This window comes from Pteronotus mesoamericanus, unplaced genomic scaffold (assembly GCF_021234165.1).
Source record: "Pteronotus mesoamericanus isolate MK-2021 breed Mesoamerican mustached bat unplaced genomic scaffold, CSHL_Meso_final contig_421, whole genome shotgun sequence".
Taxonomy (NCBI): domain Eukaryota; kingdom Metazoa; phylum Chordata; class Mammalia; order Chiroptera; family Mormoopidae; genus Pteronotus; species Pteronotus mesoamericanus.
In genome coordinates this window covers 33,239-56,588 of record NW_026555158.1, presented here as the reverse complement: position 1 = coordinate 56,588, position 23,350 = coordinate 33,239, and the positions used below count along the sequence as shown (strand labels likewise).

The 23,350-nt window shown below is 61.7% G+C and overlaps 3 protein-coding genes across 5 annotated transcripts; 1 reads left to right on the top strand and 2 right to left on the bottom strand.

Moving 5' to 3' along the window:
* Positions 1-1,161: 1,161 nt before the first annotated feature.
* LOC129073758 (voltage-dependent calcium channel beta subunit-associated regulatory protein-like) lies at positions 1,162-5,339 on the bottom strand. Its single transcript, XM_054577420.1, is given in 9 exon segments — positions 1,162-1,307; positions 1,310-1,558; positions 2,747-2,957; positions 3,465-3,602; positions 3,828-3,999; positions 4,228-4,372; positions 4,711-4,775; positions 5,016-5,155; positions 5,239-5,339. Coding segments are annotated over 9 exon segments (1,359 nt in total). The 5' UTR covers positions 5,332-5,339.
* Positions 5,340-9,886: 4,547 nt separating this feature from the next.
* Positions 9,887-12,077, top strand: LOC129073755 (ATP synthase subunit delta, mitochondrial). Of its 2 annotated transcripts, XM_054577414.1 has the most exons (5): positions 9,887-10,129; positions 10,649-10,802; positions 11,344-11,432; positions 11,565-11,690; positions 12,006-12,077. In XM_054577414.1, the coding sequence occupies exons 1-4, from the start codon at positions 9,989-9,991 to the stop codon at positions 11,685-11,687; spliced, it is 507 nt and encodes a 168-aa protein (XP_054433389.1). In that variant the 5' UTR covers positions 9,887-9,988; the 3' UTR covers positions 11,688-11,690; positions 12,006-12,077. The 2 variants fall into 2 exon arrangements, with proteins under 2 accessions (XP_054433389.1, XP_054433388.1); XM_054577413.1 differs by having other exon boundaries at positions 11,565-12,077.
* Positions 12,078-19,884: 7,807 nt separating this feature from the next.
* LOC129073752 (ATP synthase subunit delta, mitochondrial) lies at positions 19,885-22,074 on the bottom strand. 2 transcript variants are annotated; one of them, XM_054577410.1, is made up of 5 exons: positions 21,836-22,074; positions 21,161-21,314; positions 20,531-20,619; positions 20,273-20,398; positions 19,885-19,956 (listed from the first exon to the last, which is right to left on the bottom strand). In XM_054577410.1, the coding sequence occupies exons 1-4, from the start codon at positions 21,974-21,976 to the stop codon at positions 20,276-20,278; spliced, it is 507 nt and encodes a 168-aa protein (XP_054433385.1). In that variant the 5' UTR covers positions 21,977-22,074; the 3' UTR covers positions 19,885-19,956; positions 20,273-20,275. The 2 variants fall into 2 exon arrangements, with proteins under 2 accessions (XP_054433385.1, XP_054433384.1); XM_054577409.1 differs by having other exon boundaries at positions 19,885-20,398.
* Between the last annotated feature and the right edge of the window lie 1,276 nt (positions 22,075-23,350).

The following is a 23,350-nucleotide window of genomic DNA, read 5'->3' as shown; positions in this document are numbered from 1 at the left end:
GAGCGCTTCTGGGGCGCACTGGGAGGCCCATCGTCACCAGCGCCGCGCCCCTCAATGCTGGCATAGCCACTGTCCATCTGCAGCAGCTTGCGCGGCCCTCCCACCTCACCATCCGAAGACCGCAGCGCAGGTGGTGGCGAGGGCGGCGGGAAGGTGGGAGCTGTGCCCCCGGAGCCAGAGCTGTCGCCGCTACGCACTGAGTCGCGGTCGTTGCTGCTGTGGTCTGAGGCGGTGGCTGCATGCAACTCAAGCGAGGCGCGCAGGCTCCAGATGTCGCGGTAGATGGTCTGGGCTTGCTCCAGCCCTGCGTCTCGCTCACTGTCCGACTCCTGCTGCTGCTCAGGCCCCGCACCACCTACGTTGCGCTCCGTGGGGGGTTCGGGGCTCACTCCTCCCACGGCGCCTGCCTCCTCCTCCTCCACCTCTAGCCTGCAAGCCAGGCGCATTGGTCAGAGGGCCCTCCCCCCATCCCCTCCCCAGCTCTACCCTGCGTGATCAGGGACGGTGGGCAAGGATGGGGACTCTCCACCTTGGCCAGGCTCTGCACAAGGTGAGTTTTTTTAAAATTCCCCTTTGCAAGGGATGCTTTTTGGGTAAACCCTGAGCTCTCCTGGAGCCTGCTTTTCAACTAGGATGTCTTATACGTGACCCAAACACCTGTGAGCCCTGTAGGTGCTCTGCTCCTCACCTAGAGAGTGACTGCAGGTGGGGACAGTGCAGAGGGACTAAGCAGGTGGAGGGCCCCTACCCATGGGTGATTGGATATGCCACTTAATACCCTCCCACCATTTTTGATTGATAAAAATTAGGGCGGATGATATACAATCACAAGGGGTCACTACCTAGACCAGGGAGTGCCCAAATATAGAACTCCGCTCTGTTCCCTGGATCCCCCATCTCACTGCCACGGGCCCAGAGCTTCAGGATAGCTGCCCTTGGGCTTGGGGAGGTGGGTCCAGCTGACAGATGTGGTCAGGACAGTTTTTGAGAAGGAGCCCGGGCAGGTGGGGTGCAGGGCTGGGAGGAGCCCTCAGGCCAAGGACTCCACTGGGAAGTGGCACTACCCTAGCATGCACGGACCCCCAGCAGCCCTGCCTGTGTAAGCGTTTAGTCCTGGTGACCCTGGGGCCATCGTCAGGGGCCCCACCCTCCCCTTGGCCCTTACCCAGTCTCCCCCTGCTCCCCTCCTCCGGTCCATGCTGGAGACGTGGCCCCAGTGAGGCAGACTCCAGGAGGGGCAGTGGTGCTGGAGGAATTTGACTGCCTCTCTGTCCTGCAGACAGGACCGGGAAAGCACTCCCTCGGCTACAGGGTGATGGGGTAGGGAAGGGGCCCACAGGCCCACCCCTAGCACTTTTATCTACTGAAAAATACCTGCCGAGAGCGGGGGACGGGCTGGTGGGGCTGGCCAGAAAGGGGCAGGGGGGCGGGAAGGTCAAGGCAGCGCCTGTGCTGGCAATGTACTGAATGAAGTCCATGTGGGGTGTGTCCCCCTCCTCCTGCTCCATGCTCTCGCTGGCTGCTCGCTGCCGCTGGAAGTGGTGCCGCTTGGGGGAGCCTGTGTGGAGGGAGGCACATCAGCCTGCCTGGGCCCCTCCCAGCCCTGCACCCCACCCCCAGGTCTGTAGGCACCAGCCTGGGTCAGATGAGCATGTACCTTGCTGTACAGGTGTGAGGTTGTGCCAAGGCAGCAGCAGTGCCCTGAGCAGCCTGGGAAGATAGGTCTGGCTAGAGCAAGGACTTTCACTGGCCACCCAGTGGCAAGCACAGCTGGGCTAAAGCAGATGTGATGCAGGAAGGTGTGAAGTGCGAGGGGCAAGTTGGGGGGATGAGGGAAGAGGTGAAGTCCTCTCCTGCCAGCCCCATGTCTGCCAGGATGCCAACAGGCCGCCTGGATGGGGGCCAGGATCCTCTCACCACAGAGGCCTGGGAGAAGCTTCAGTGGGAAGGCCTCAGGAGTGGAGAGAACAGTCACCTAGCAAATAGGTTCTGGGTGCTTCGGCACCTGCATTTCACTAGTCAGCCTCAGGAATCACAGGCTGCAATCAGGGCTCCCAACAAGGCAGAAGTACAAGCCGTCCCTCCCTGGCCAGGAGCACCTAGGCCAGAACTCACCCTACCCTCTCTGGTGCTAGCTGGAGCCAGGCCCCAACAAGGGGCTGGCACTGTCACTAGCCATGCCCCTCTGATACTGTCTGTCTTCTCTCCCTGCCTCCTCCACAGGGCAGCAAGCACACGCCTGGCCTGGCCTGGTCTAAGCTCCTTGGAGCAGGGCTGGTTACAGCTGTCGGTACCCACCTCCCCACACTCCTGCACAGTTCTGCCTTGGGCTGAGGATAAGGAAGCCCTATATCCATGACCCCACGTGCCCCAGGGTCTGCAGTGTTGAAGGCTGCTGTCATTTATCCAGGGGTGGCCAAATGGGCCCCCACCTGTTGTAAATAAATTTTATTGGCACACAGCCACACTCATTCCTATGCTGTATGCTGCCTACCACCACTGTAGACAGTCTGAGTGCAAAGCTATAAGCACTATTGTCTGGGTCCCCATAAAGGCTTGATGCATGGCCCTGGGCCCCTTCCCAACCAGCTATGAGACCTTGGACAGGGCACACACTGGCCAGCGTGGGGCAGGTGCTGGAGATCCCTCAGGAGCAGAGATCCCCACCCTGGGTTCTGAGCCTCCTACTCTGGCTGCCTGGGGCAGGGTTCATGGCCCTCACTCCCTGCCTGGGGCTACAGCTCACCTCTTGTGTCCAGGCTTGATGCCCGCTGGCTGGGCTCCAGCTTCCATTTCTTGACCTTGAAGTAGGGGCTGGCCCCATCCAAGCTGGCATGGCGCCTCAGGCGGGTGAAGAACTGCAGGACGGGGCCTGCCCCAGAGCCTGGGCCTGCCTCCTGGGGCCCCACAGAAGCCCCAGGCCCACCAGCCTTGGTGTTCCTGGCACCCACATCCAGCTAGTAGGGAAGAGAAATGCTCTCAGGCAGGAAGGTCCCTTCCTCACTATCCCGCACCTGTTACTCAGCCCAGGCCAAGTGCAGAGGGGGAACGTGGAGCTCTTCCCCCCACCCCAGGCACTGCCCAAAAGGCTCCCAGGGGCTCAACCAGGCGCTGGCCAACTCTGTCCTCCCCAGCCCCAGACAGAGGAGGTCCAAGGGTAAATGTCCAGGAGCACTCATCCTGGTACTTTGTGTGGATCCTAATCACACCTTGCTCAGCTGCCGAAGTACTTTGTGCATGTGTGAGCATACTTGTGTGTGAGATGGCTGTGCATGTGTCCTGTGTGCTGCCCGCCCCACAGGGCTCGTGCCCTTGGGCACCTTCCCCAGCTTACAGGAGCCCACTTGTGTGCTGTGAGCCCTGTTCAGGGACCAGGCTGGGTCAAGGAGAGCTGCAGAGGGCGGGAGGCCACAGGCTGACCTGTTCTGGACTGGGACAGGGAAGGGACACATGGGAGCCCTCACCGAGATGCCTTCCCCAGAGTCGCTGGATGCGGAGGGGCTGATCTCGAAGTCAGCAGGGCCCGTGGCAGGGTTGTAGGGGTCACCTGGCAGGGCGGAGCTGGGGCCCACGGAGCGGCCAGTGAGGGCCTTCCCCGGGGGCTGTGGGACAGAGCCAGGGTGGAGGAGGAAGCAGTGACAGGTCAAAGAGCACTGGTGGGTGAGGGGGCGTGCTGGACCCAGCCCCCCTCTATGTATCCCAGTCAGCCCCCTCCCATCCTGAGATGAGGGGCCTGGTCCAGAGAGAGGGAAAGGTGCCATCTGCCAGGTGAGGGTGGGGGTTCCTCCCACCAAGCCCAGGTTTGGCTGCCAAACCCTCCATCTCACCTGGAATATGGCAAGGCTGGCCTTGGGAGGGGCTGTGGGGTGAGGCATGGCAGTTGCACTAGCCTCACTGGAGTCACACTCGTGGATGGTGACAATCTTAAGGGGCGGCAGGTGCAGGTGGGTGAGACGGGCATTCTTCAGGTGATGGAAATCCCCCTCTGTCAGGGTATACCTGTGCCCAGCATACCCACCAGTCACGGAGCAGCCGGCTGGCCCCTGTGCTCAGCCAGATTCCCCCGTGCCCACAGTCCACTGCTCCATGAGCCCATTCTCTACCCTGCCAGGTCTGGGGAAAGCAGAACGTGAGTGGCCACTCAGCAGAGGCCTAGCCTGCCCAACGAGCCCCACAGCAAGACTATGCTTCAGCCCCGAGGGTGCTGACCGCCCAGTGATCCCTTACCTTCGGCCCTTGTCTTGTGTCTTCCGGCTCTGCTCAAACAGGGCTGCCTCATTGAAGGACACACGGCGGCCGGTGGAGCTGGTGGACAGGAAGCGCTCGGTCTCTGCATCCTGGCCCTCGAGGTCCTCCCCCCTCAATTCGGGGTCTGTGAGGAGAGCCAAGAGAGGGTGGGCCGAGCCTGGTGCCGGCTGACTGTGAGCGGGACTGGCCTGGGAGGGAGCGAGGGGGCCCGACTGACCGCCAAGGACGGACAGGGAGGTGGGCGGGCACTCGCTCATCCGCTCACACACTCACTCGCTCAGCATGCGCCTGTGAGCACCTACGCGTGGGCTTTAAGGAAACAGAGATGAGTCGGAATCGAGCTGCGCCCAGTCTGGTGGGGGAGACAGACAGACACAGAAGGTCAGGAGGCCCCAGGAGGGAGACCCACGAGTGGGCAGGGGGTAGGGCCTGGGCATGGGCGGGGCTTGGGCACAGCCTCACCTTGGACAGGGTGGGTGCCATTGTCCAAGTAGGTAGTGGTGGTCTTCTCTAACTCCTCTGTAGCTCTGGAGCAGGACAAAAGGAAAAGCAAGGTGGGTCAGTGTCCCTGAAGGGCTTGTGCCCACTGGCAGTGCCCCCGAGCTCACTAGAGCCCACCTGCTGGGACCTGGTACATGAAGAGACACCCCATGCACCTGTCATCCCCTAACATTGCTGGCCTTGCACAGGCATGGTGGGCCTGCTCCTCACTGTCCAGCTCCCTCTCCCGGGCCCCCCCTGAAGGCAGCAGGGTGGTAGCCATGCACCTGTTGAAGTTCCGATGGACTTCCCAGCAGCGCCTGCACAGGAGCAACACACCAGACAGCACCACGAGGGTCCCCCCAACGAAGAGTGACATTACCACCACTAGCATCATGTAGTTGTCCAAGATGGGGTCGGGCTCTGCCTGTGGGGTGGCAGGGGTCAGGTCCTGCTGTGGACTCTGGTGGTCCCAACCCACCAATCCCCCTCCCCAATCCCATCACTCACAGTGGGGTGGCTTGTGGTGTTTTCCCACGTCATGGTCAGGGTGGCTGTGGTGGAGGTGGTGGCAGCTGTGGCCATGGTAGCAGTGGGCTGCATTTTGAGGTGAGGAGGGCCCTGTGGGGGCAGGGCCTGCTCAGCTCCAGCTGCCTGGCACCCACCCCCTCCTTCATCCCAGGGAGTCAAAGCAGAAGCCCACACAGGACAGTGACTCACAGAAAGGTGGGGGGAACCCGAGGTCGCCCCCACCCACCTCAGATCAGTGCCCAGCAGGGACCTCCATCTCCCCATCTTTAAGACAAAGGCGTGTATCAACTGCCTCCCCAGCTGGTGCGGCCGGACGGGCAAGGTGGCGCTAGGCTGGGAGCCCTGCCCAGGAAAGGGGAAGCACCCCTAGGAAAATGGGGAAACTGAGGGTGTCAGCTACACCTGCATGCCCACCACCCCAAGAGACCACAGGGCCCTGCCCGCCTCATTAAGGGAGAGGGAGGGGCCGCCCCAGGAGACTGGCTCCAGGCTAGCGGGGACCCCGTAGTCCACCATGGGGAGCAGAGTGGCGGAGCACAGGGTCTCCAGGATCATGACTCGGGAGTTAAAGGCCCCCTTCCACTGATCGCTAGAGGGAGTGAAAAGGCCAAAGAAGGAGCATCTGTACCCAGCCCTGAAGAATCTGGTTCCCATGGCGACTGAGCGAGCAGGCTGAGCTGGGGTGGGGGGGGTTGCCAGGGAGTACTAGGGAGGGGCGGGGCGGGAGAGAGAGGCCTCCTGCAGGGCGACTCATGCGGGGCCCTGGGCGGCAAAATGGCTGCTGCGAGCCTCCCCACGCACCGGTGCCCAGCCCCAGGCTGGGCGCTTCCGCCAGCAGGCTCTCCCAGCCCGGACTGGCAGGCCTCCATACCTGCCTTACGCTGGGGGAAACTGAGGCTGGGGAGGGGCCCGGCACTCGGGAAAGGGACTGTCCAAACATTGCACCTGACCCTCCCCCGCGGCCGGGAAGGACGGGGGCGCAGTCTGGAATCTCAGGGAACAGAGTCTGGGGCCGGATGACCGGCAGCGGTGAATAGGCTGGGCTCTCGCTCGGTTCTTTCCCAGAGAAAAGGGAAACCTGTACACAGGCTCCGGTGTCCCCAACTCTTTCGGGTTTTGACCCCACGCGACAGCGGGGTAAACTGAGATTGGGAGGGTGTTGGCGAAATCCAAGTGTCCTCAACGCTCGGGGTCAGGATCTGGACGCGGCTCCCCTGTCTCCTGGGGGGTAGGGCGCGCGCATATGTAGGTTGGGAAATGAGTTCAGGCTGGAGGGGGAGGGGGCAGAGGCGCATGGACATGACAGGGGACCAGAAAAGATGGCAGGAGGCGGAGAAGAGAGGTGGACTGTTGGGGTGGGCGGGGACCGGAGCGAGGGCGGAGGTTCCCCAAGGGCTAGACCCTGAGGTCCCGCTGGACCTCGGCTCCCCGAGCTCGCTAGTCTCTGCGCCTAACCCCGCGCTCACATCCGGCCCCGGGGGCGGGGATGACGAGCGAGGACAGGCAAAGAGAGGGGCTGCAGGCACATCTCAACCTCGGGCTAAGCCAAGAGGCGGAAACGCCATAGTCTTCTCTGGATCTCTCAGGGGTAAACTGAGGCCCGAGAGGACGCGGTGGAGGGGGGAGTCCTTCTTCGGGCCTCCGAAGGCGAGGTGCAGAACCCCGCGGGTTGGCTCCCACGCCCTCCCCGGATCCTCCGCTCCCCCACCCCCTCGCGCCTCGCCGGGAAAGGACAGTGGTCCCAAGCCAAGGCGGGCACCGGAGTCGGCCGTGATCCTAGGCTTCGCGGTCCCAGCCTGACCCTTGCCCGCCCCAGTGCAGCCCCGGGCCCGCCGCGCCTACCTCAGTCTCGGGGCGCGCGGCCCATTGGGAGCGAGCAGAGGGATGCGCGGCGCTCCCGGCTGGCTCCGGCGCCCGGTGGCCGCGGAGCAGGAGAATTTATGAATGGAGAGCCCGGTGCGCGGGGGAGGCAGGCGCGAGAGGAGGGGCCGCTCACGTGACCGCGTTGGCTACGAGCCCGCTCCCACCCGCGGGGTGCCGCTGGGTCCCGACCGGCCGCCCCCGCCGCGCTCGCCGCCGCGTCTGGCTCCGTCCGCACTGGCCACCGCCTCCCCTTCCCTTCCGGCGGCAGCGGGGTGGGGGGGTGAGGGGAGGCGGAGCCTGAGCTCCCCGGCGCCCCCTCCCCACACGGAGCCGCCCTCTCCCGCGTTGGCTTATCTCCGCCCCCAGCCCCTGCAGCAAGAATTGTCGACCCTTTCCAGGCTCCAAAAGGGCTGGGAAGGGGAGGGGAGGGCACCGTGGAATGCACGACTACCCCCAGCTGGGGGTCCTCGGGTGCACAGACCCCCCTCCATATCTTTCCCTAGTCTGGGGTCCTCAACGTACATATCCCAGGAATCTCAGGCACATGTCCTCCCTTCCTTTCCGTGTTAGGGCGACACTGTTAGGGCTCACCGTGTGCCCTGCCTCGTTGGGAAGAGCAAAGATAATAGAACGCAACCTCTGTAGAGTGCTACCAGGGCCTGCACAGTGCCGGTAACACTCTAACTACTCTTCAGAAACCTCACGCCTGGCAAATCCCAAAGCTGCTTCCCCTTCTTCCTCTCCGAAAATCGTGCTTTGTCCTTCTAGATGCATAGGCCACCAGCCTGCCATCAGTTTGGTCCTGATCCCATCCCTGCTATACCCCATAAGGACACCACTTCTTCTCCAGGGAAGGCCCACACTGCTCAGTGACACCCAAGTTCAACCTCCAGGCATTTGAATTTGCAGGTGCCAGGCCAAGACGACTCTTTTCCAGCTCAGCGGCAAGAGGCTCTCCCTGGTCCCCTTCAACACTTCCCAAATAGCAAATCCTCCATGCCTCTCCTCTTGGCTATGTCTGCTAACATGGCAACTGCTACCCCCACACTCCTGTCCCCTGCTGCACTTTTTTCCTCACTGTGGCTCTCTACCTTATTAGCTCCTGTGTGTTGTGTCCCCTGCCCCCTCTCCATGTTGACTTCCAAGAGTAGGAGCTCATTCAAGCCTGGGTCCCCAGGTGTAACACAGGGCTGGCACCTAGGAGGGAATGTTCTTACTGAGTGGATGAAAGGGTGACGCCACTAAAGGAGGGCAAGGGGACAGCTGAGTGGATAAATACCCAGGAAAGCTGGCATCAGGTGAACAGCGATGGCATGTGCAAAGGCCCTGAGGTAGGAAAGTGTTTGCAGTTGGCTGACATATTTGCGTGAGCAGGGGAAACCAGCTTGTGGTTCTCAGCAGAGTAATACCATGGTCCCTCTGGCTGTGTGTGAAGGCACCCATGGTGACGCTAGGGGAGGAAGACTGAGACCATCCAAGCCACTGAAGGTAGCCACAGGTGGCCGAGCTTGGTAGTCAGGCCTTGTAAATGGGTCCGCTAAGGTATCATTACACGATAACCTCAGGTTTGGGACCTGAGTAACAGGTGGTGCTTGTACCCATGGGCCACGCTGGAATGGGGACTGGAAAGAAGTCCAGTGGATGGGTTTAAGCAGTCAATTAGATCAGGCCTCGATATGGGATCCGGGCCTCCAGCAGAGGACGGCCTGCGCACCTCACACACCCCTAGACAGGTGAGTAGGGCTCCCCAATGCACATTCCCCCATCCCCAGGGCTCGGAGGGGACATTTTTTTGGCACGGATGCTTCCAGGCAGAGGCGTGGCCACAGCGCCTGCCTGGACTTTGCAAGGAGCCAGGACTCACGCTGCCCCAGGGGTTTGGAACCTCTGCAGCAGCCCCGCGTCGCAGACCACCTGCCCCTGGCACAGGGGTGACAGCCACTACCCTGCGCCTTGCATTCCTCTGCTCCTCAGCAGAAGACCTTCCCGTTCAGGCCGCACACAGCATTTCCCCGGAGCCCAACCCGGGGGCGGGGGTTGGGGACCCAGCCCTGCGCGCCGACCTGCGTGCGTGACCGCGGAGGCGGGGCAACGACGTCAGTTACGCGAGCGAGGCTGCGCAGGCCGCGGTGATGTCAGCGGAACCCTGGGCCGCCAGCGCAGGCGCCCCTGCGTCAGCGGCGCGTGGGGGCGACAACCGGGCGAGGCTGCGAAGAGAGCAGCGCCGGACACGGGGGCGCCCTCTCGTGGCGCTCTCGGACTTTGCAGCCAAGCTGTTCGCACAGCCGGCGCTTGCTCGCGCTGGGTCTTCTGCCGGTGGATGCGGTTACCAGGATTCCTGAACTTCCCTCAGTTGCAACCTGACTCAAACCCCACCCTTCACATTCTTTTAGCCTTTTTAAAAAGAGTATTTTCCCCCTTCTAACATAATATAGGGTTTGCTTAATTATTACATTGAACGTCTGTGAAACGCTCTCACCACCCACACCAGAGGTGGAGTCTCGGTATTTCTCTGATTTCTCTCTAGATGCTAACATCTAGTGAACGCTCTCCAAATCTCGAATTCAACTTAAATGTCTCCTCCTCCGCGCAGGCTTCTGGTCTCTCCACGAAGAGCCGTCTAACTGACGTCCCTCCCACACGCCTGAGAAGTGAACCGAGAGCTGAGGCCAAAACAAAACTACAATCCCCAGCATGCTGCGCGCCCGGTAGCGCGTCGTCAAGTTCGCGGGTAGCCAGCCGGGAGTCGTAGTCTGCGCAGGCGCTCTCAAGTCTGATCCGTCTCCCAGACGTCCCCGCGCGTCGTCCTCCTCGCCCTCCAAGCCGCCGGTGTTCGGCCAGACCCTGACCACACGCCGCTGCCATTATGCTGCCAGCCACACTGCTCCGCCGCCCCGGCCTGGGTCGCCTCGTGCGCCAGGCCCGCGCCTACGCCGAGGCTGCCGCCGCTCCGGCCCCAGCTGTGGGCCCGGGACAAATGTCTTTTACCTTCGCGTCACCTACGCAGGTGCGGACACTGTTTCGGACCCCGGATCCGTGGCCCTCTCCCACGCAGTCTGGGTCTGAAACTCCCAACCCCCATTCCGGATCTGAGTTCCCCAACTCTCAGGTCGCCAACCCCCATTTCGGACCCGGGATCCGAGTCCCACAACCCCTGAGCTCTCTGGCCTTCCACCTGGAATCCGACGCCCAAGAGCCCTACCTGCCCTTCAAGCCGGCATTACCTTTCGTTGCAGGCACCTCTTCCGAGATAAGAACCTTCTGTGTGCCCTCCGCTTGAGGCATCTCCTCGTATCCTTACAGCATGTCTCTGCCTAAGGACTTGGGTGGCTGGATTTTCTTCTCACAGATGATGGCCCTGAGGCACTGCCCGAGGACCAAAACCCAAGCGTCTGCCCCAGCGCGGCTGCTTCTGTGCCTCCCATGGCACTCAGTCCTGCCCCAGCTCATTTCACTGCTGAGGAGACTAAGTGCTGATGGAGTGAAACTGGCCTGCAGTGACCTACTCCCTGTGTGTCTTCTCCAGGTCTTCTTCAATGGGGCCAATGTCAGGCAGGTGGATGTGCCCACGCAGACGGGAGCCTTCGGTATCCTGGCAGCCCACGTGCCTACCCTGCAGGTCCTGCGGCCGGGACTGGTTGTTGTCCACGCTGAGGATGGCACCACCTCCAAATACTTCGGTGAGTTCAGCAGAAGGCCAGTCTCTGTATCAGTTGATAATGGCAAGAAAAAGTGCTATGGGGACCGGAAGGACACAGTGGGCAGCAAGCCAGAAGCATCTTCCAACCTTCAGCTCCGGACTGGCTGTGGTTAAGTAGCATGTAGCAGGTTGGGGGAGGATTACAGATGCTGGGAAGAAAAGTAAAACTGTGCTGAGAGGGCTCCTGACTTAGAGGAGGAAACCTGTGAAGGAAGAAACTGGCTCTAAGAAGGCCTTCTGTCAGCATCAGTCTTCAAAGCTTCAGCCAGAATTCAAACACAGCCCTCTGTTTACTGACCCTTGCTCAGCTAATGGGCTGGTGGGTGAAGGGAAGGGTCTGTGTTTCCATGCCCAACCACCCGCAGATGCCCCCGGATGGCTCCCTGGTCCCATGTGTTCTTTCCAGGTGCCCATCCCTCATGCTGGACCCCAGAGCCCCTATAGGGGTACTGTCCTGGTTCTGGGTCTGGCAGTTACCCCTGAGCCTGGATATGGAGATCTCAATCCCAGTCCTCCCACAGTGAGCAGTGGCTCGGTCACAGTGAATGCTGATTCATCAGTTCAGTTACTGGCCGAAGAGGCCGTGACACTGGACATGCTGGACCTGGCGGTAAGTGCTCCAGGGGAAACTCAGGCACCAAGCAGGCATGAGCTAAGAGCTCCTGGTGTTGGGGGTGGAGAGGCAGGTACCAGGCCAGGGACCATGCTTGGCCCTCACCACCCACCTACCTGTTTACTGCAGGCCGCCAAGGCAAACTTGGAGAAGGCACAGTCGGAGCTGTCAGGGGCAGCGGACGAGGCTGCGAGGGCTGAGATCCAAATCCGCATCGAGGCCAACGAAGCCCTGGTGAAGGCTCTGGAGTAGGCAGTGCGTGTCCCTCACCAGCATCAGCAGGGAAACCAAGGTCCAGAGTAGGACAAGCTGTAACCAGCTCCCATGGGTCCAGTATGCCTGGGGGAGGGCAACGCTTTTGAGAGGGAGCTGTGCTAGCTGACAGGACCACTAGGGGGCAGCGCAGTGCCAGTTTCCCCTACAGCACACTCCCCGGGAGCCAGGCCTGGTGGGTAGGGGTGAGCTCAGAGACCGTGCTCTGCCTTTGGGGGGACTCACCTGGGGGCCTGGCCTCCTGCCTACAAAGATACCACCAACCTGACTTGTCACCCACCACTCTCGTCCCTGTAGAGATCTCTGCTCCCTGGCACCTTCGAACAGCCTGCCTCTTGGTCCGCACCCCATTAAACACCAGGGACCCCACTCGTGTGTGGTGATTTTGTTTTCCACCCAGGGCAGTGGGCTTGGGACTCCATACACCCTGTGAGGTAGGGCCTCAGCCTCTGGGATTTGGAGGTTGTGGCCTGAGAGGTCCTTGGGGGGCTCTGGAGAATGGGAAGGGGGGCACAGTATAGCCAGTGACAGCAGGCCTGGCGGTGGGTAGGGTTCTGTGTTCACTCTAAGAGGGTGGGGCCAGGCATAGGGACAGCAAGTGCGGGGACGACTGTGGCTCTTGGGCCAGGCTTGGGCTGCTAGACAGACACCAGGGGTCCTGTCAGCTTTCAGGCTGTGATTTCTACCCTGTGTGCTCTCTGGTCCTACCCAAGCAGGAAGGGACTGGACCACCCCCAAATGGGGTGGGATATCTGGGGAGGAGTGGCCCTGGCAGTGCACACCTTCACTGTGCTGTTCCACCTCTTTCCTTTTGTGACCATGAGGGTGACCCAGACTTGGTCTGTGATGGTAGGCAGAGGGCCTCAAGGCATGAGTCTTCTTGCTCTTCTCTCAGCCCTGAGCCTTAGCAGGGCTTACAGGGTATTCCGGGGGGGTGACACTGTGGGAGAGCCTGGGCCTCCCTGTGTGTCACAGGGAGGCCACCCTGGGGCGTGTCATCAGCTCCGATGGGCTGTGCAGTACTGTGTCACAGTCTCATGCAAGTGACTGTCACATGACTGTGTTTGAGTTTTGTCAGGGGGGAGACTCTTGTGTAGGGGCCTCCAGGCAAACTCACAGCTCAGTGGAGTGGGGTGCATGTGTCTGGGTCTCCCTGCTCTCAGGCCAGTGAGGCCCAAGCAGCAGTCCTCCACTTCCCAGGAACCCCCAGCCCAGAGTATCTGTGACAGCCGGGGGGGGCGGGGGTCACAGATGCAGCCCTGCCCCCATTGTGTCTGGCTCAAGGCCAAGGTCCTAGCGTTCTTGGCCAGGCTGGGTACTATAAATAAGACCAAGGAAGGAAGGGTGAGGAGGGAGACCTTTATCGAGGCACTGCTCCAGCACCTCCCACGACAGGGATCCCCTGGTCCTGCCCTGAGAGGGTTTAGCCTCCAGCTGGGGGACAGCAAGATGCAACTGGGCCCCTGCATCATAGTCCTTGTGGGGGACGTGTGAGCCCCAGGTACACCCCTGCTTGACATGGCTGGTACTGGCAGGGCCAAGGCCTGGGACAGGAGGGGTCCAGAGTGGAGCAAGCCATAGGGCCAGGAACCAGGGATTGAGACCTCTTCCATAGGGTAGGCTGGGGACCTGATGGGGGCAGGAAAGGGATCCCTTGGTACATCTATGCTCACATCCTGGGAGAATTGCTGAAGTATGGGGACACATTAAATGGGAAGAAACAGGAAGCCAGTAGATTAGCATGTTTATTAAGTTGGACCTGCAGAGTAAGGTTAGGGCCCTTCCTGAGAGCACAAAGTTCTGCCCACTGCAACAGCAACACACCCACTCCTTAAGGGTCCCACCTAGTCTGCTCTTCCTGCTGTTTCTGCCACCTCCAGCTCCCTCTGGAAACAGAGCCCCCACCCTGGACCCCTCAGCCTGCAGCCACTTAAGTCTCCAGAGCTTGGCACTAGCTGTTTCCACTTCCTGGAGCACCATCTTCTGTGTGTGGCAAAATCCTTTCCATCCCTCAGCCCCAGCCCCAGCAATTCCCTCCTGCTGACCCAGCACTGACTGACCCTGACTGACCCTGCAGGGCTGGGAGTGCCTGGGTGTGCTGGGGGTGGGAGCAGAGGCCACAGGAGCATTGGGTGAGAGCAGGAAGAACACAGCCCTGGGAGGGATGCCCAGGGTGGAGTTGGAGGTGGGGTTGGTCAGGCCAGATAAAGGGACAAACCCGATAAGTGGACAGGGGAGTAGACCTTGGGGTCCCTCTCTGAGCAGAGGGGGCAGGAAGACCAAGAAGGCCCCACCACCAACCAAGCTCATCCTCAGAAAGCTTCCCACCCTGGGCAACTGCAGGGAGAAAGGACATGCCACATTTCTGCCTGCATGGCCTGTTCCCTAGTATGGAAATGGGTGGGGGGGTTATGCCAACCCCAAAGGATGGGCAGCAGGCTGTGACCTTGGATTATTGAGTGATGACATCACTGGATCTGTGTGAGAGACCCATACCTCAGGCCCCAGAGTGAGCCATGCTGCATTCTCATTCCAACCCACGGCCAGATGGGAGAAACAGGCTCTAGAGGCCAAAGCCCTCCGGAGGTCACAGGACCTATGGTGACTGGCTGCACAAAGCAGGCCTGGCGCTGGTTAATCGCTCTATAAATGCTCTCTGAGGTCACTGTTAAGGGATGCAGGAGGCCGCCTGCGGAGGCACCCCGACTTCAGGCAGGTGACTTCGGCAGGCCTGTTTTCCTGGACTGCGCTGCTGACTCAGGCTCCCTTTCCCGCCCCCCCACCCGCGACTCCAGCGCCCCCAGGCCGAAGCACACGGAGCCTGGAGCGGCAGAAAAAGAGTGGGACAGGGAGCCCGACTGTGCACCCCGAAACCCAGTCCCCGTGGCCCAAGTAGGGGTGCATCCCGGGTTCAGCGGCATTCAAGGAGAACAGTCATTTGTGGGGCGAGTGGCCCAGGTCGGGCGGCGCCCCAGGGCCCTAGCCCGCTGGGAGGGGCGGGGGATAGCCTGCGTCACCACCCTCCCGTTCTCTTGTCCCCCGCCCCCTGCCCGCCCAAACTCCACCCAAGGGAAGGCGGTGCGGATAAAGGTTCGGGGCCGCCCGCTCGGCCCCAGACCTACCCAGACCTACCCCGCCATCGCGCACTTGTTCTTTACGTGGGTACATTCAGGACTGTTGGGACCTCCGACTGGCCGCGCCCGGTGAGTTATGGGCGGGATCTTGTGGGCCAAGGAGGGCTTCCTCACTCTAGTCTCTTAAGGGTGTCTCACTTTTCTTTGTTCTTGGGGCAGGCAGAATTTGGGATAGCTCCTGTCCTGGAAACCACCGCCGGGACGTGGAATGGTAGGAGCTAGGCGCAGCCAGCACCCCAGTGGCGGGACCTCAGCCCCCGCCCCCGCCCCCTCACCTTAGGCACTCCCCTTCCCCAGAGTGACCTTGAGCTAGTTGCTCTTCCAGCCTATTTCCCTCACTGTACCGTCCCAGTGTCCTAATTTAGAGGCTTCACACGTGTACGGAGGCTCTCCCCAATTTCGCAGTCAGTTCGCTTCACTAGTGACCCGGGCAGCCTCTCGCCCCCTCCCCAGGACTCCCGGCAGCGCTCCCGGACGGGGCCGGCAGAGGGCGCGCTGGCGCTGCTGACTCACCCCAGCCCCGAGCGGAGCGGTGCGCGCGGGCGCACCAGGGACGCCGTGTCACGTCATAGCTCGGGCGGGTGCGACTCGAGAAGCGGGCTCGGCCCGCGAGACTGGGGTGGGAAGCGAGGTGGCACCGGCGCGGGAAGGTTGCCCCCAACACCGGCGACGTCACCGGTATGCAGACTTCGCCCTCAGCTCCACTCCTCGTGGAGACTTCATGCCCCAAGGTCGAACCCACCCGGGAGCCACCAAACGGGGCCCAGCCAGAAGGCGTGGGGATTGCCTCTCGCTTCCGCCCGCGGTAACTTCCCGGATCGACGCGGGGAGAGGCTACGCGACATCCTGCCGCTTCTAGAGCGGGGACAAAGCCCGCCCTCACGCCGCACTACTCTTGACTAGGGTCCCGCGCCCTCCCGGGCCGCTCGCCCTTTGTTGTGGGCAGCGGGCCTTATGAATGGCCCCCATCGCGGGCGGGGGCGTGGGGGCCGGCCTCTGCGGCGCCAGCTCCGCCCCCGCCGCGTTCCCCTTGGCCACCGGGGCAGGGGCGGGGCCGGAGGCGGGCACGGCGGCCACGTGGGGCAGGGCCGCGGGTACTCCCATTGGCTGACCAGCGCGGCCTGCTAGGCGTTCGCCGGGCGCCGCCGGGGTCGACCGGCCCTGGCAGGCGCGCTGGTCAGCCAATGGGAGTACCCGCGGCCCTGCCCCACGTGGCCGCCGTGCCCGCCTCCCGGCCCCGCCCCTGCCCGGTGGCCAAGGGGAACGCGGCGGGGGCGGAGCTGGCGCCGCAGAGGCCGGCCCCCACGCCCCGCCCGCGATGGGGGGCCATTCATAAGCCCGCTGCCCACAACAAAGGGCGAGCGGCCCGGGAGGCGCGGGACCCTAGTCAAGAGTAGTGCGGCGTGAGGGCGGGCTTTGTCCCTGCAGAAGCGGCAGGATGTCGCGAGCTCTCCCCGCGTCGATCCGGGAAGTTACCGCGGGCGGGAAGCAGAGGCAATCCCCACGCCTTCTGGCTGGGCCCGGTTTGGTGGCTCCCGGGTGGGTTCGACCTGGGGGCATGAAGTCTCCACGAGGAGTGGAGCTGAGGGCGAAGTCCGCATACCGGTGACGTCGCCGGTGTTGGGGGGCAACCTTCCCGCGCCGGTGCCACCTCGCTTCCCACCCCAGTCTCGCGGGCCGAGCCCGCTTCTCGAGTCGCACCCCGCCCGAGCTATGACGTGACACGGCGTCCCTGGTGCGCCCGCGCGCACCGCTCCGCCCGGGGCTGGGGTGAGTCAGCAGCGCCAGCGCGCCTCTGCCGGCCCCGTCCGGGAGCGCTGCCGGGAGTCCTGGGAGGGGGCGAGAGGCTGCCCGGGTCACTAGTCGAAGGAACTGACTGCGAAATTGGGGAGAGCCTCCGTACACGTGTGAAGCCTCTAAATTAGGACACTGGGACGGTACAGTGAGGGAAATAGGCTGGAAGAGCAACTAGCTCAAGGTCACTCTGGGGAAGGGGAGTGCCTAAGGTGAGGGGGCGGGGCGGGGGCTGAGGTCCCGCCACTGGGGTGCTGGCTGCGCCTAGCTCCTACCATTCCACGTCCCGGCGGTGGTTTCCAGGACAGGAGCTATCCCAAATTCTGCCTGCCCCAAGAACAAAGAAAAGTGAGACACCCTTAAGAGACTAGAGTGAGGAAGCCCTCCTTGGCCCACAAGATCCCGCCCATAACTCACCGGGCGCGGCCAGTCGGAGGTCCCAACAGTCCTGAATGTACCCACGTAAAGAACAAGTGCGCGATGGCGGGGTAGGTCTGGGTAGGTCTGGGGCCGAGCGGGCGGCCCCGAACCTTTATCCGCACCGCCTTCCCTTGGGTGGAGTTTGGGCGGGCAGGGGGCGGGGGACAAGAGAACGGGAGGGTGGTGACGCAGGCTATCCCCCCGCCCCTCCCAGCGGGCTAGGGCCCTGGGGCGCCGCCCGACCTGGGCCACTCGCCCCACAAATGACTGTTCTCCTTGAATGCCGCTGAACCCGGGATGCACCCCTACTTGGGCCACGGGGACTGGGTTTCGGGGTGCACAGTCGGGCTCCCCTGTCCCACTCTTTTCTGCCGCTCCAGGCTCCGTGTGCTTCGGCCTGGGGGCGCTGGAGTCGCGGGTGGGGGGGGGGGGAAAGGGAGCCTGAGTCAGCAGCGCAGTCCAGGAAAACAGGCCTGCCGAAGTCACCTGCCTGAAGTCGGGGTGCCTCCGCAGGCGGCCTCCTGCATCCCTTAACAGTGACCTCAGAGAGCATTTATAGAGCGATTAACCAGCGCCAGGCCTGCTTTGTGCAGCCAGTCACCATAGGTCCTGTGACCTCCGGAGGGCTTTGGCCTCTAGAGCCTGTTTCTCCCATCTGGCCGTGGGTTGGAATGAGAATGCAGCATGGCTCACTCTGGGGCCTGAGGTATGGGTCTCTCACACAGATCCAGTGATGTCATCACTCAATAATCCAAGGTCACAGCCTGCTGCCCATCCTTTGGGGTTGGCATAACCCCCCACCCATTTCCATACTAGGGGAACAGGCCATGCAGGCAGAAATGTGGCATGTCCTTTCTCCCTGCAGTTGCCCAGGGTGGGAAGCTTTCTGAGGATGAGCTTGGTTGGTGGTGGGGCCTTCTTGGTCTTCCTGCCCCCTCTGCTCAGAGAGGGACCCCAAGGTCTACTCCCCTGTCCACTTATCGGGTTTGTCCCTTTATCTGGCCTGACCAACCCCACCTCCAACTCCACCCTGGGCATCCCTCCCAGGGCTGTGTTCTTCCTGCTCTCACCCAATGCTCCTGTGGCCTCTGCTCCCACCCCCAGCACACCCAGGCACTCCCAGCCCTGCAGGGTCAGTCAGGGTCAGTCAGTGCTGGGTCAGCAGGAGGGAATTGCTGGGGCTGGGGCTGAGGGATGGAAAGGATTTTGCCACACACAGAAGATGGTGCTCCAGGAAGTGGAAACAGCTAGTGCCAAGCTCTGGAGACTTAAGTGGCTGCAGGCTGAGGGGTCCAGGGTGGGGGCTCTGTTTCCAGAGGGAGCTGGAGGTGGCAGAAACAGCAGGAAGAGCAGACTAGGTGGGACCCTTAAGGAGTGGGTGTGTTGCTGTTGCAGTGGGCAGAACTTTGTGCTCTCAGGAAGGGCCCTAACCTTACTCTGCAGGTCCAACTTAATAAACATGCTAATCTACTGGCTTCCTGTTTCTTCCCATTTAATGTGTCCCCATACTTCAGCAATTCTCCCAGGATGTGAGCATAGATGTACCAAGGGATCCCTTTCCTGCCCCCATCAGGTCCCCAGCCTACCCTATGGAAGAGGTCTCAATCCCTGGTTCCTGGCCCTATGGCTTGCTCCACTCTGGACCCCTCCTGTCCCAGGCCTTGGCCCTGCCAGTACCAGCCATGTCAAGCAGGGGGTGTACCTGGGGCTCACACGTCCCCCACAAGGACTATGATGCAGGGGCCCAGTTGCATCTTGCTGTCCCCCAGCTGGAGGCTAAACCTCTCAGGGCAGGACCAGGGGATCCCTGTCGTGGGAGGTGCTGGAGCAGTGCCTCGATAAAGGTCTCCCTCCTCACCCTTCCTTCCTTGGTCTTATTTATAGTACCCAGCCTGGCCAAGAACGCTAGGACCTTGGCCTTGAGCCAGACACAATGGGGGCAGGGCTGCATCTGTGACCCCCGCCCCGGCTGTCACAGATACTCTGGGCTGGGGGTTCCTGGGAAGTGGAGGACTGCTGCTTGGGCCTCACTGGCCTGAGAGCAGGGAGACCCAGACACATGCACCCCACTCCACTGAGCTGTGAGTTTGCCTGGAGGCCCCTACACAAGAGTCTCCCCCCTGACAAAACTCAAACACAGTCATGTGACAGTCACTTGCATGAGACTGTGACACAGTACTGCACAGCCCATCGGAGCTGATGACACGCCCCAGGGTGGCCTCCCTGTGACACACAGGGAGGCCCAGGCTCTCCCACAGTGTCACCCCCCCGGAATACCCTGTAAGCCCTGCTAAGGCTCAGGGCTGAGAGAAGAGCAAGAAGACTCATGCCTTGAGGCCCTCTGCCTACCATCACAGACCAAGTCTGGGTCACCCTCATGGTCACAAAAGGAAAGAGGTGGAACAGCACAGTGAAGGTGTGCACTGCCAGGGCCACTCCTCCCCAGATATCCCACCCCATTTGGGGGTGGTCCAGTCCCTTCCTGCTTGGGTAGGACCAGAGAGCACACAGGGTAGAAATCACAGCCTGAAAGCTGACAGGACCCCTGGTGTCTGTCTAGCAGCCCAAGCCTGGCCCAAGAGCCACAGTCGTCCCCGCACTTGCTGTCCCTATGCCTGGCCCCACCCTCTTAGAGTGAACACAGAACCCTACCCACCGCCAGGCCTGCTGTCACTGGCTATACTGTGCCCCCTTCCCATTCTCCAGAGCCCCCCAAGGACCTCTCAGGCCACAACCTCCAAATCCCAGAGGCTGAGGCCCTACCTCACAGGGTGTATGGAGTCCCAAGCCCACTGCCCTGGGTGGAAAACAAAATCACCACACACGAGTGGGGTCCCTGGTGTTTAATGGGGTGCGGACCAAGAGGCAGGCTGTTCGAAGGTGCCAGGGAGCAGAGATCTCTACAGGGACGAGAGTGGTGGGTGACAAGTCAGGTTGGTGGTATCTTTGTAGGCAGGAGGCCAGGCCCCCAGGTGAGTCCCCCCAAAGGCAGAGCACGGTCTCTGAGCTCACCCCTACCCACCAGGCCTGGCTCCCGGGGGAGTGTGCTGTAGGGGAAACTGGCACTGCGCTGCCCCCTAGTGGTCCTGTCAGCTAGCACAGCTCCCTCTCAAAAGCGTTGCCCTCCCCCAGGCATACTGGACCCATGGGAGCTGGTTACAGCTTGTCCTACTCTGGACCTTGGTTTCCCTGCTGATGCTGGTGAGGGACACGCACTGCCTACTCCAGAGCCTTCACCAGGGCTTCGTTGGCCTCGATGCGGATTTGGATCTCAGCCCTCGCAGCCTCGTCCGCTGCCCCTGACAGCTCCGACTGTGCCTTCTCCAAGTTTGCCTTGGCGGCCTGCAGTAAACAGGTAGGTGGGTGGTGAGGGCCAAGCATGGTCCCTGGCCTGGTACCTGCCTCTCCACCCCCAACACCAGGAGCTCTTAGCTCATGCCTGCTTGGTGCCTGAGTTTCCCCTGGAGCACTTACCGCCAGGTCCAGCATGTCCAGTGTCACGGCCTCTTCGGCCAGTAACTGAACTGATGAATCAGCATTCACTGTGACCGAGCCACTGCTCACTGTGGGAGGACTGGGATTGAGATCTCCATATCCAGGCTCAGGGGTAACTGCCAGACCCAGAACCAGGACAGTACCCCTATAGGGGCTCTGGGGTCCAGCATGAGGGATGGGCACCTGGAAAGAACACATGGGACCAGGGAGCCATCCGGGGGCATCTGCGGGTGGTTGGGCATGGAAACACAGACCCTTCCCTTCACCCACCAGCCCATTAGCTGAGCAAGGGTCAGTAAACAGAGGGCTGTGTTTGAATTCTGGCTGAAGCTTTGAAGACTGATGCTGACAGAAGGCCTTCTTAGAGCCAGTTTCTTCCTTCACAGGTTTCCTCCTCTAAGTCAGGAGCCCTCTCAGCACAGTTTTACTTTTCTTCCCAGCATCTGTAATCCTCCCCCAACCTGCTACATGCTACTTAACCACAGCCAGTCCGGAGCTGAAGGTTGGAAGATGCTTCTGGCTTGCTGCCCACTGTGTCCTTCCGGTCCCCATAGCACTTTTTCTTGCCATTATCAACTGATACAGAGACTGGCCTTCTGCTGAACTCACCGAAGTATTTGGAGGTGGTGCCATCCTCAGCGTGGACAACAACCAGTCCCGGCCGCAGGACCTGCAGGGTAGGCACGTGGGCTGCCAGGATACCGAAGGCTCCCGTCTGCGTGGGCACATCCACCTGCCTGACATTGGCCCCATTGAAGAAGACCTGGAGAAGACACACAGGGAGTAGGTCACTGCAGGCCAGTTTCACTCCATCAGCACTTAGTCTCCTCAGCAGTGAAATGAGCTGGGGCAGGACTGAGTGCCATGGGAGGCACAGAAGCAGCCGCGCTGGGGCAGACGCTTGGGTTTTGGTCCTCGGGCAGTGCCTCAGGGCCATCATCTGTGAGAAGAAAATCCAGCCACCCAAGTCCTTAGGCAGAGACATGCTGTAAGGATACGAGGAGATGCCTCCAAGCGGAGGGCACACAGAAGGTTCTTATCTCGGAAGAGGTGCCTGCAACGAAAGGTAATGCCGGCTTGAAGGGGCAGGTAGGGCTCTTGGGCGTCGGATTCCAGGTGGAAGGCCAGAGAGCTCAGGGGTTGTGGGACTCGGATCCCGGGTCCGAAATGGGGGTTGGCGACCTGAGAGTTGGGGAACTCAGATCCGGAATGGGGGTTGGGAGTTTCAGACCCAGACTGCGTGGGAGAGGGCCACGGATCCGGGGTCCGAAACAGTGTCCGCACCTGCGTAGGTGACGCGAAGGTAAAAGACATTTGTCCCGGGCCCACAGCTGGGGCCGGAGCGGCGGCAGCCTCGGCGTAGGCGCGGGCCTGGCGCACGAGGCGACCCAGGCCGGGGCGGCGGAGCAGTGTGGCTGGCAGCATAATGGCAGCGGCGTGTGGTCAGGGTCTGGCCGAACACCGGCGGCTTGGAGGGCGAGGAGGACGACGCGCGGGGACGTCTGGGAGACGGATCAGACTTGAGAGCGCCTGCGCAGACTACGACTCCCGGCTGGCTACCCGCGAACTTGACGACGCGCTACCGGGCGCGCAGCATGCTGGGGATTGTAGTTTTGTTTTGGCCTCAGCTCTCGGTTCACTTCTCAGGCGTGTGGGAGGGACGTCAGTTAGACGGCTCTTCGTGGAGAGACCAGAAGCCTGCGCGGAGGAGGAGACATTTAAGTTGAATTCGAGATTTGGAGAGCGTTCACTAGATGTTAGCATCTAGAGAGAAATCAGAGAAATACCGAGACTCCACCTCTGGTGTGGGTGGTGAGAGCGTTTCACAGACGTTCAATGTAATAATTAAGCAAACCCTATATTATGTTAGAAGGGGGGAAAATACTCTTTTTAAAAAAGGCTAAAAGAATGTGAAGGGTGGGGTTTGAGTCAGGTTGCAACTGAGGGAAGTTCAGGAATCCTGGTAACCGCATCCACCGGCAGAAGACCCAGCGCGAGCAAGCGCCGGCTGTGCGAACAGCTTGGCTGCAAAGTCCGAGAGCGCCACGAGAGGGCGCCCCCGTGTCCGGCGCTGCTCTCTTCGCAGCCTCGCCCGGTTGTCGCCCCCCACGCGCCGCTGACGCAGGGGCGCCTGCGCTGGCGGCCCAGGGTTCCGCTGACATCACCGCGGCCTGCGCAGCCTCGCTCGCGTAACTGACGTCGTTGCCCCGCCTCCGCGGTCACGCACGCAGGTCGGCGCGCAGGGCTGGGTCCCCAACCCCCGCCCCCGGGTTGGGCTCCGGGGAAATGCTGTGTGCGGCCTGAACGGGAAGGTCTTCTGCTGAGGAGCAGAGGAATGCAAGGCGCAGGGTAGTGGCTGTCACCCCTGTGCCAGGGGCAGGTGGTCTGCGACGCGGGGCTGCTGCAGAGGTTCCAAACCCCTGGGGCAGCGTGAGTCCTGGCTCCTTGCAAAGTCCAGGCAGGCGCTGTGGCCACGCCTCTGCCTGGAAGCATCCGTGCCAAAAAAATGTCCCCTCCGAGCCCTGGGGATGGGGGAATGTGCATTGGGGAGCCCTACTCACCTGTCTAGGGGTGTGTGAGGTGCGCAGGCCGTCCTCTGCTGGAGGCCCGGATCCCATATCGAGGCCTGATCTAATTGACTGCTTAAACCCATCCACTGGACTTCTTTCCAGTCCCCATTCCAGCGTGGCCCATGGGTACAAGCACCACCTGTTACTCAGGTCCCAAACCTGAGGTTATCGTGTAATGATACCTTAGCGGACCCATTTACAAGGCCTGACTACCAAGCTCGGCCACCTG

What these genes read in the sequence shown, in the direction of transcription:
- LOC129073755 (XM_054577414.1), top strand. Translation starts at nt 9,989, where the DNA reads ATGCTGCCAGCCACACTGCTCCGCCGCCCCGGCCTGGGTCGCCTCGTG. An exon ending in CACCACCTCCAAATACTTCG is followed by an intron (nt 10,803 to 11,343) that starts GTGAGTTCAGCA and finishes GTCCTCCCACAG; the next exon opens with TGAGCAGTGGCTCGGTCACA. An exon ending in TGGACATGCTGGACCTGGCG is followed by an intron (nt 11,433 to 11,564) that starts GTAAGTGCTCCA and finishes TGTTTACTGCAG; the next exon opens with GCCGCCAAGGCAAACTTGGA.
- LOC129073752 (XM_054577409.1), bottom strand. Translation starts at nt 21,976, where the DNA reads ATGCTGCCAGCCACACTGCTCCGCCGCCCCGGCCTGGGTCGCCTCGTG. An exon ending in CCTTCGCGTCACCTACGCAG is followed by an intron (nt 21,315 to 21,835) that starts GTGCGGACACTG and finishes TGTCTTCTCCAG; the next exon opens with GTCTTCTTCAATGGGGCCAA. An exon ending in CACCACCTCCAAATACTTCG is followed by an intron (nt 20,620 to 21,160) that starts GTGAGTTCAGCA and finishes GTCCTCCCACAG; the next exon opens with TGAGCAGTGGCTCGGTCACA.